The 11,518-nt window shown below is 36.9% G+C and overlaps 1 protein-coding gene across 3 annotated transcripts in view; it reads right to left on the reverse strand.

Annotated features, from left to right (window-relative positions):
• nexn (nexilin (F actin binding protein)) overlaps positions 1-10,743 on the reverse strand; it is a 20,470-nt gene extending 9,727 nt beyond the window's left edge. For all 3 annotated transcript variants that reach the window (XM_024278544.2, XM_024278543.2, XM_024278547.2), the window contains exons 1-5: positions 10,633-10,743; positions 7,055-7,491; positions 6,778-6,975; positions 3,357-3,441; positions 3,114-3,262 (exon numbers count right to left, since the gene is read on the reverse strand). In XM_024278544.2, the coding sequence (XP_024134312.1) occupies positions 3,114-3,262; positions 3,357-3,441; positions 6,778-6,975; positions 7,055-7,441 (819 nt within the window). In that variant the 5' untranslated portion in view covers positions 7,442-7,491; positions 10,633-10,743. The remainder of the gene's footprint in view (positions 1-3,113; positions 3,263-3,356; positions 3,442-6,777; positions 6,976-7,054; positions 7,492-10,632) is intronic.
• Between the last annotated feature and the right edge of the window lie 775 nt (positions 10,744-11,518).

Genomic DNA, 11,518 nt, shown 5'->3' on the forward strand with positions numbered 1-11,518 from the left:
CCTTTGTGGCGCATGGGGCATGGCTATCTGAAAGTTTCAGGTTTGAGAGTTTTGTCCCCTTTCTGGCACATAGGGTAGGGCTATCTTTAAAGTTTCAAACCTAAAACGTGTGTCCCCCTTTCTGGCATTAAGGGAGAAGGGCTATCTGAAAGTGTCCTATTTGAAACTTTTGATCCCTTTCTGGAGTGTGGAGGCCGGGCTATCCGAAGGTTTCAGGTTTTAAACTTTTGTCCCCTTTCTGGCGAATGGGGGCGGGGCTTTCTGAAAGTTTCAAACTTAAAACTTTTGTCCCCTTTTCTGGCGTTAAGGGGGAAAAGCTATCTGAAAGTCTCCTGTTTGAAACTTTTGACCCCTTTCTGGCACGTGGGGGCGGGGCTAACACGAAGAATCAATCAAAACTGATGAGGGTGGTAACCTCAGTTCTGCTACTGACTTTGGCAACTTGGATGATCACGGTCAGAAAATCTCTGTCCTACCAATTTAAGTGGTTCTTGTGAACAAAAGAATAAAAAGCAAACACTGTACCAGTGCTGTAAGACAAACAATAGTTCAGATATTTGAATAATCTGCCTGAAATGTGAAACATCTGATGAGGGTGTTTCTTACTACCAGGTTACCACCCTCATTGATTTTGATTGGTCTTTTGTGTTGTCCCCACCCCCACATGCCAGAAAGGGACAACCGTTTCAAACCGGAACTTTACAGATTCAAAACTGGAAAAAAAGTTAAAAAGTAAAGAAAAAGTTTTGAAACAGAAATTTTGAAACTAAAAAAATTAACATTGGAAGCTGAAATGAATAAGTTGATATAAGAGCTATTTTTTATCTTAACATATTTATTTCAGCTTGAATTTTTCACAAAGTTTAATTTGGGTTTCAAATTTGTATGGCCCAATTTTTGCTCCATAATTTCAGGGGTTTTTTTTATTTGAAGGAAAAACTTATCTTGCAATGTGAAAAAAAGCTCCAGCTTGTTTATCAGAAAGTGAAAGCAAAGTCAATGAGCCAAATAAGCCAATTAAAAACCCACTCCAAAGGAAATTGGATTTTTTGTGTGTTTTAGCACGTTCTTTTTGGCATCTTTTTCATAACGGAGGACATATAAACATCCATCCATCCATTCTCCAAACCCGTTTATCTTTTACGAGGATTTATTCCTGCTGGAGCCTAACCCAGCTGCAAAGTTAGGATACATCCTGGACAGGTTTCAATTCACCTCAGACGCATGTTTTTGGACTGTAGAAAGCCAGATCATGAAGCACATTCATGGGGAGAACATGTGAACTCCACACAGAAAGGGGAACCAGAACCGGGTCCTTGCTGCTGTGAGGCAAGAGCGCTAACCACTGCGCCACAAATAAACATAAATGTCCTTTATATGGAGTGACATAAAGAAAATAAAGCTTAAAATTACATTTCTGAGTATGTCTTTGTTCAAATCGTTGTGAATCAGGAGCAGACAAATAAAAAAACTGAAAAATGTAATATCACCAAACCACAAGCTCCCTGCTTCATTCTGATGCATCCACTTGTAGACGACTAGATCCATGAACGTCTTCTTCGTCTAAGTTGGATTCTAGTTCAGTAGCTCCAATATTGCTTTTGTTGCATCACTAATGTTATCTTGGAGGTGTGAGGAGCTGTAAGCTAGCAGAGGAGCATGTAAACGGAGAGCTCTCAGCAACAAAGAGGGACATGGGGCAGAGTTACTTAGCGCCATAACAAAAATATAACACAAATATTGAATGAATTCCTGCCGCTCTGTAGTGCTGGGCGATACTGAGCATTTGGAGATCGATCTGACACCGATTCGATACCGATCAGTATCGCCGATATCAAAACCAATATCAATATTTTTCTTAAATGCGTTGGATCTGACATGAACCTCAAAATATCACCATGACTGTTTTTTTTTTGTAAGTTTCCCTTTTTAATTACTTTATAAACAGAATTAAGAAAATATTTTCAATTAAATGGAAAATAGTTTATTAAAATAAAAACTTCTTGAAATTAAATAAAAAGTGAAGATGTGAAGGCTAAACATTGTTCAAACAAAAGGAAATAAGCAAGTATGATACAAAATAAACCAAATAGAAATGGAAATAATTTGTAACTTGCTGGCCTTTAAATAGAACAAAAAAAAAAACAGTTGAAAAGTAACTTGTAAACAACAACTCTGAATTTAAATAAAGTGGAAATAGAGTGAACAATGCGTTCAGAGAGTGGTGAGGCAGCGACTCCTCTGGGTTCTTTTTACAGATACAGAAAAGTTTCTAACAAGTGTGGAAATATTGATACCTGCAGGTCAGTATCGATCCGATACCAACTTGAGATTAATCGATATTTTAGATCGATCCACCCAGCACTACCGCTCTACAGAAACTATAGAAAACAACTCGGTTTTATTTATTTATTTAGGCTATAAATCATTATTAAAAGACCGGGGAACGCTTTAATAGATCAAATGATGATCGAAGTGGGACTTAAATTGCAAAAAGCACCCAAAATTCAAACTTGAATCTTAAAAATAAATTATTTATGTTGTCCTTTGATTCTGTTTCTGTTCTCTAATTTCCAGTTAAACGTCCACATATCTGTGTGGGTTTTAACATAGAGTTTTCAACAAAAAGTTCCCCAAAGCTCCTTCTTTACATTCCAATCATCTGATTTTAATGTGCGTTGAAGAATTGTAATAATTCATCCGAGCGTGCTGACGTGGAACTGGGTCATGCAGGTGACGGCTAATGGGCTCTAAATGCTCCGTTGCATAACCAATAATAGTGCCTGAGTGTTGGCATCTGGGCTGGTAAGAACAGACTGCAAAAAGAAATCATTTTCCAAGAACACGATTAATTGTTAAATAAAGTGAGCAGTTTAGTCTTCGTTTAAGCTGGTGGTCATGACAACATCGTCACTGTTAGTTTCAGACCTATATCCGGCTCCTGCCAACTGCTCCCATCTCAAAAGCCACTTAAAATAACTCATCCAAGTGGCAGCTGAGGATTACCTTAATCATTACGGCCAAAAGAGCAGCTTCAACAATGAAGGCAGCACACAGACGTTCTCCATCACAAGTGGACCAAATACAAACGGTCCTGTTAGGTTTCATCTCACCTCAGCCGCTTTCTGAGCCAATTCTTTCTTGATTTTTGCTTTCTCCAACTTGTCCTGGGCTTCCCTCTTCTTCCTTTCTCCTTCCATTCGCTTCCTCTCCTCCTCTTGTCGTTGCTTCTCCATTTCTGCAAACTTCCCCTTTACGCTACCTGAGCAGTCGACAGAACAAACCTTCAGCCTCCTCTTCCTCCCATATGTTGTTCCTTTTTTTTTTTTTTTCCTACTCCCATCTGTCCGTCTCACCTGTGATTTTTGGGACATAAGACTTCTCCACCTTTGGGGCCTTCACCTCTTCTTCCTCATCACTGGATGCGAGCAGTTCCTTTATCTGTGCAAGATCAGAGGGACAGTGGGGTGAGGTTAAGGTTCTGCCGGGATCATCTCCTCTGCTGCTCAGGAGCCATGCTGGTCCCAGCAAGAACAAGGGCCTAATCCCCGCTGAAACCAGGGTCATGTGACCGGCAAGGGGACTCCCCATTGGCCGACCATGTTGTTGTAGCAGATAGGGGATGAGGGTAAGTGTCCAAGGCTGGCCAGTGACAGTACAGAGGAAGGCTGTTGAGTTTGATTATTGCTGATAATCCACTCGCATAACCACCTAATGATGCATTAAATAAATGTGAAAAAAAAGATTTATAGTGTTCCACACAACTCATTCCTGCTAAATATTTACATATGTTTCGCATTTTAAATGGTTAAAAAAATAAATGACTTATTAGGAGTGTAGGAAAAAATCGATTTGGCGATATATCGCAATACTTCATCTGACAATACTTACTGAAAAGGTGATATTTGATGTATTATTTATGAGGATCTTTTGTTTTCCACTTAATATCCCAACCACTATTACTGGATAAACTTCATTTAGCAATCTTAAAAAAAAAAAAAAATAAATAAAATAAAAAAACACACTCTATTTCCTCATCGGGATATATTGCGATACATATCGTATCGTGAGCCATTTATCGCAATATGTATGCTAACACCAGATTCTTGCTAACACACCTACACTAGAACTTAAGCTAAGTCAGCCATATTCATCTTTTTACTCACATTCCACTACACGTCCTGCAGATTAAGATGATAATATATTAAAAAAAAACAATTACAGGTTAAGAATGTGTGCAGAATACAAAAGTAAATGCATAAAATTAAGAATATTAGTATCAAAAGGGTACAATCCCCAAACCATTTTAGATTAAATAAATCTCAAATGTTCAGCGTTAAAACATAACCTGAAGCGTTTCTTTTAACCCAATAACACCTGAGATGTCACAGGTGATGCTTAAAAAACACACATTCTTTAACACACCACAACTTTTCAACACAATTCCAGCAGATTCTGAAGATGGCTTCAGCTCTGGTGTTAAAGGGTTAAGCACATATGAACACTGCAAAGAATAAACGATTATCTGAAACTATATTATATTATCAAGAGTATGAAATGATCGTTTAGAGGTTAATAACAGAGTTAGAGCAGCAGTGAGTAAGAATTAAAGAACAATATTGTTGAAAATGTTCCTAAAAAAGATAAATCAAAGAAAGAACATCTGAAATTAAAAAAAACAACTGAAATTTATGGTGAATAATTGTCCATTTGGTATGTAATGACACTGATCTTTTGTTTATCACATTAAAATCTCCGAGGAAGACTCTTAAATGTTTTTGTTGGGGATCTGCAGGAAACATAACAGGACATTTATAAAATATATATATATATATATATATATCTGTAAATATATATCATCCACTGAAACAGGCACCACCTACTTTTATTGAGACATCTGTTGGCCAGTTTATAGCTTGAAAGATTTGCAATAAAGAAATAAATATAAGAAAAAAAAGAATATATATATATATATATATAACATTAACGCGTTAACGCACATGATTAATAAAAAATAATCAAAGTTTTTACACATTTATTAATGCTAATTATTCAAAGATAAAGTCCTTCGCTTTAACTCGGCGGTTCAGGCTTCCACGGCGCGTTAGAACATTTCGTCGGGTGTTCTTCTGTAAGTGACCGTGCTATAAGTGGGATAATTCAATGGGTCTTTAGTGCTCTATTCTTGACATTTATGTGGTTTAGATCACTTTTTCACTAAAAGCGAACTATTTGATCTGTGGTCCGGTCCCATACAGAACAAATACATTTTACCTGGTAAAACATTGTTATTAATCGTGATTAATCCCAACACAAAAATGTGATTAATCAGATTTTTTTGTACTTAATTGACAGCACTAATTAAAAATAAATGTTCTAAATGTAGAGTTTTGTGTGTGATTTCATATTGTGATTATAATAACTGATTGGGAAATACTAAATAACTAAAAAAAAAATCGCGATTAATCGTGATTAATTTTTTCCAGGTTTGCGATTAATTAGTTATATTTTTTTTGTTTTTTTTTTATCGATTCCCGGTCCTAACGTCTATATAAATTTGAAGACACTATTGTTCCATATCTCTCTGTTTGGACCGTTTGGAGGGCTAAATGTGGGGGTAGGGAGAAGGAGAAGGGATTCGTCCAAACTATGGTGGCGTTTGATTTTCGGGGTTAAACCCATTGACCCTTTTCAAGGAAGTCAGAGAACTCACCAGATCGAACAAATGTGGCATCAACCAGAGAGAACGGTTTACCTCCAGCTCCAATAAATTGAAATACATTCAGTCGCCATTTATCCATGTTGGAGCCAGACGATGTCAGTGAGCAGTGATTGGTCGAGTCAACGTTTCTATGGCAACCGCTCTCTCTAATCAGGAGTGACTTTGTCGGAAGTCCACACCCCTAACACTTGAAAGCAGACTACAACAATCAACCGTTTTGAAGATTGGACTTTCATTTAATGAAGGTTTTTTTATACTTTTATACTACGTTATATGAATGTTTTTTTGCACTTTTATATTATGTTACACTTTTACATATTTACCCACGCAGAGCTCCAGACCATTTGAAATCAGTCAAAGGAAGCTTCCACGACCTAATCAGTACTTTTCCACTGAAACCAGCAGGCCACACCTATTTTTATAGAGACATCTCATTGGTCAGTTTATAACTTGAAAGACTTGTAATCAATAAATAAAAATTATGGGAAAAAAACGTTTGAATAGGCAAGAACATGCTAAAAAAAGAAAAAAAAAGAAGAAAAAGGCAGCATAGCTGTTATTTCTAGATACAAGTCTATGAAGGATTGTGGCTTCCTGGAGCCAACGAATACTTCCTGTTTGGAATGGAAGGTGGTGAGGGGGTAATTTAGTCCAGTTTTTATGTAGAGTTGATGGTTAAACCTCCAAATGGTTCCTGGTGGTGTCTGCGGCTCACCACTCCCACAGAGGAAAGGTCAAAAATTCATCCGACTACTAATAGAACTTAAAATGAACTTTAACTCACTGTACATTTGTGCTTAAGATTAGTGATGTTCAAAATGAATTTTTTTTTTTTTTTTAGTCCCTGTGCACAAACTTATGTAAAACAGGCCAGTTAGTCTATTGGTTTGACCTATTTTAAAACAATTGTTTGTCTTGTTTGAGTTAGGAGCATAAATGTTGTTAGTGATAGAGGAGGAGTTCTCACTCAAGCTGTGATCTGTGTCATCTCCTTCCAGCCTCATCATGCCATGCAGATGTCAGATGTCAGGTTAGTGGGATGCTGCATCTTTGACCTCCTGCTTTCTGCGCAGCCGCTCTCGCTCCTTGATGAATTGCTCCTTCCTCTTCTGCTGCTCCTCATTGCTCCTCTTCCGACTCCGCTCCTCCCTGGCCTTCTGCATGGCCTCAAACTTGCTGGTCACATCTCCCTTTTCCTTGGTCGCCTTCGGGACGTAGCTCCTGGCCACCGGCCGTCGAGATCGGAGGAGTTTCTGCAGATCAGCGATGAGAATATTGAAACAAACACAACATTGGGGCTTCTTTTCTGTTTCAGCTTTTGTGTTCTCTCACCTCTTTCTTGAACGCCAAATCTGAAACATTCTGAGTATCGTTTGCTTCAGCCTGAAGATCGTCCTCTTTGCTTGAGAGGCCGTTTACAGTATTTGACTTATTTTTCCCGTTTTCTGTGTCGTTCTTTTCGTGCTCAACGCCGTTCACCTGTCCCTTTTCAGTGTCATCACAGGTGTCATCACCTGCGTGGCAGGGCTTTCCTCCTCCTCCTCCTTCTTCTTCTTCTTCTTCTTCTTCTTCTTCTTCTTCTTCTTCTTGCACTCCTGCCTCACTTGTGTTGCTGAGCGTCGTCTCGTCTCCCTCGTCACCGGCTTTGTCTTCACTTTCAAACGTGACGTCCTCCGTCTCCTGGGTGCTAACGGCAGAAGCTTGCATCACCTCCGTCATGTTTGTGCCACAATGGCGAGTAACAAAAACAGAAACTGTGAAAAATGTACCTGCAAAATGAAAAAACAACATAACTAATAGGTTTCAAACTTTATGAAAAGTAAACAAAGTGAATTTAAAAAAATATTAATTTCACATTATTACAAACTATTCAAAGACTCACTCAGATGAAAATAGTGTTTTTAGCATTTTGTGGTATTTTTCTGATGTTGGAGGACATTTATTAAAAAAAACTTTAGTAGTTATTTGTTAAAATTATTTATCAAAAAATATAAAGGGCCACAAGCTTCCTGCTCTGATGTAGATCCATGAACGTCTTCGTTTCCCTGGAATCTGACCTAAAACTGTATGTCTGGATATTTCCAATATTGCTCGCCAGTTTTGTTGCACCAGTATTTGAGGGTGTGAGGGGCTGTAAGCTAGAGGGAGAGGGTGTAAAGGTGTATTCACACCGAACGCGATTTACGTGGCAGAGTTTCAACGTTAAGTCAATGGTACAGACGCGTATTGAGGCGATCTGAAGCAGCGAGCATTGAATTTGCCGTGCGGTGAAAGAGGAGCACGCCATGCGAATTTATCCGCCAAATCGTGTTTGGGTTCAGTCCCACCCACAAGTCGGATGTGAATTTCTAATGAACTTTTGCCGCTCTGCAGAAATTATGTCCAAGAAAACAACCGTTTTTGTTTGTTTTTTTTGGCAAAAATGATTATATTCATGATTAAAAGACAACTGGAAACACAATCGGTTAAAGATGATTGAAGTGGGACTTTAAAGAGATAATGTAGACGACTAATACATTTTTTAAATTAATTAATTAAATAAAATGGTCAAGTAAATGAACAAAAGGCCACATTTCATAAATTTAGCTGAATCTTCGGGTATGTCTGAACTCTATACATGAACTGCCTAAAAACAACTAAATAGTGCTGGACTGTCTAAAAACAATATGGACTCCATTTAAACAGTGAGTATGACATCACCGACTTCATGAACATGAAGCATGTTACAGTGACTGTGGATCTACTGTGTTCTGATGATGAAAACGTTGATGGTTGATTACAGGACTGCCCAAATTTAGACCTCGAGGACCGGTGTCCTACATGTTTTCCAACATTGAAGGCTCTAGTTGGCCAAACACACCAGATCTAGATCAGGGATCTACAACCTTTGAAGCTGAAGGAGTCATTTGGTCCAGTTTTTAACTGACCAAAAACAAACAAGAGCCGCACAGTCACTGATTAGAAAAATACACTTTATCTATATTTTTGAAACTATTTGCTCATAAAATTTTAATTTTAAATAATTATAATAATTAAATCAATATAATTTTATTTATATAACAATGTTAACGTCTTTAGTTTTGACAGTATCACACAAGTTCTTTTCAAAATAAAATGCACCCTGAGTCAAATAAGCAAGAAAGTCAATTTTTTTCCATTTTTAGGAATTCTTTTTTACTATCAAATATAAACCTGAAAATACGACGGAGTATTAGGGCCAAAAAAAAAAAAAAAAAGTAATATTACGACTTTTTTTCTCGTAAATTTACGACTTTTAATCTCGTAAATTTACGAGAAAAAAGTCGTAACTGCTAAATTACGAGAATAAAGTCGTATATTTATGACTTTAAAAGTCATAGGCTACATTTACGAGTCGTAATATTACTTTTTTTTTTTTTTTTGGTGGCCGTAATACTCCGTCGAATGAAAACATTGGTGTAGAATAATTTTTAAAAAATCGATTTGTGCCCTTATCTTATTCTAATAATAAACCACTCTTATCATTACTTTTCTCAGTTATCTGACATATTAAAATGAAAAATATTAATGACAAAACTTATCAAAAATAAATTAACTACAGTTTTATTTACTAAAATCACTAGCACTTTTATTCAAAGCCAAAGATCCACAATAGAGGGATGAAGAAGCAGCAAGTGGCTCCGGAGCCTCAGGTTGCCGACCTCTGATCCAGGTAATCAGCAGCAGATAATGCAGGATATCTGGAGGGCGGCCCTCAAGGCCTGGATTTGGACACCCCTGGTTTATTTTAAAAAAAGTACATTCATATGGTTTTTTTTTTTTGCAAAAATATTTAAAAAGTAATGCATTTTGGTCTGTATTTCCCAATCTAGTGAGCATCAATGCGCAGAGAATTCTGGGAAATTTCACAGAGTTTGGAGATTCTACAAATGGTGAATACACTATAGTATAGTGACATAGCCAAAGAATCTGTCTGCAACCATGCAACAAGTCTTTTGATCTTCTGCTTTTCTAACCATGTTGGAAATCAAACTCTCTTTTGAGAAACGCTGGTGCTCCATGCTGAGAAAGAGTGCAACAGTAGCTGGCCTAACTCGTATTTATAGCCCCCTCATGGCTCCAGCACATGTGATGGAACTATTTTTGATAAGTGATGGGCAGATGGTCAGAGATCAGGCTGGCACCCACATGGCGCCGCCGACCGTTGACAAAAAGGAAAGAATGAGAGTGAAACAGCTGGAGGTGACTGGAAGTCAATCAGTTGTCGTTTTTTTATTAATCACAAATGCTTTTTCTGTGATGATAAATGGATGATTCCTACAGAATTAAGGTAATATTAGTTTACAGCTTTTTGATTTAATATAAGAAGTCGTCATTTCTAGTTTAGTGTTGGCAGATTTAGACGTCTGAAGAGAGGCGGAAATCAAGTAGAACAAAGATTTAAGATGATTTATGTGGTTTTTCAAAGCTTTAATGTGACTTTTATTATCCATATCTCAGTTTAAAGAAAGTAAATGATAAATAAACCTAAAAATTGCATATATGTGCCATTTTATATAACATAAAAAGCCAGTTGACAAAAAAAATTCCATTTTAATCTAAATTTTGGTTTGTTAGTCTAAATATATTTTATGATTTATGAAATTCTTATTTGAATTTACAGCCAAACTGAAAGTTCCTGTTAAAGAAAAATATTACTTTTACTATTTGAAAAAATAAATTAATACTAAAAAAGATAATTCAAGAGGTGTTTGACTTTATTGCTTTAGCACAGAGGAAGCTAAAAGTAAAAAATTAGTGTAAAATAGCTCAAATTGACAAATCAATTACAACAAAAAATCTAATTTTCATTAAAGCAATCCCATTTGTTTTTCTTTCATAACTTTTGATTTTTTTAAGTAAACAAATAAAAATATGAAACTTCCGCCTACCTGTTTACAGAGGTGTTATAATTCCCTTTCGCTTAAAGAGAAAAAGAAATCCTTTTGTTCAAAAAGACACACAGGATCCCTGACATGCGACCACTTGCAGCTGCTGCTCGAGCTGTTTCCATAAAAGTACCGTTACTTTTTCATCGGACGGACTGCTGCATTCCGCGCATGCGCAGCGCCGCAGACTCCCCCTCTGGTCTGTTATCACACCCCCTCAAATGCATTAACAACAGGCTGATGATATGAACTGAGAAATGCTGATTTATAATCCTAAACTTTTGTGTTTAGGTAACAATTTACACTATAATGTGAATTATTATGTCATATATTGAAAATAAATTGGCTGAAGTGGTTAGGAAGGAATCTAAAAGCAGAAAGAAAGTGATGTTATCTGCTTTTCAGTCTCAGGATTCCTGGCTTATCAGCCAAACTCTTTAAATCTGTCCGTTAAAACTTCAACTGTGATAAGACTCAAGAGAGACAGGCACAACCAGGCTGTCACTTTATTGTTTTTTCTGAAATATCACTGTATGTGCATGTAAATAGAAGGCACGCCGCAGACACATGACGTCCGCTCTATAACAGCTGCTGACTCACTGACCAAAACGCAGGAAGGAAAATCCCCGCTCAGGTTTCACTGTTGGGCTTTTTCAGACGAAACTGCACATTAAAGAAACTTAAAATTTGTTTGAGTGAGAAGATAATAAAACTTTGACTTATCAAAAATCCTGCATTTCCAATCAAACTTTAAATGGTTTTCCATATTGTAAGTTGTTTTAACTTCTCCTTGTTTTACAATAAGTCATATTTTAATCTTAGACACCTTACGCCACCTTTACTTTTTAACTCTTTTGAGTTTTGTCTTTTTGATTCAGGCTCTTTCTTA

The sequence above is a fragment of the Oryzias melastigma genome, linkage group LG4 (assembly GCF_002922805.2).
Source record: "Oryzias melastigma strain HK-1 linkage group LG4, ASM292280v2, whole genome shotgun sequence".
NCBI classification, from domain to species: domain Eukaryota; kingdom Metazoa; phylum Chordata; class Actinopteri; order Beloniformes; family Adrianichthyidae; genus Oryzias; species Oryzias melastigma.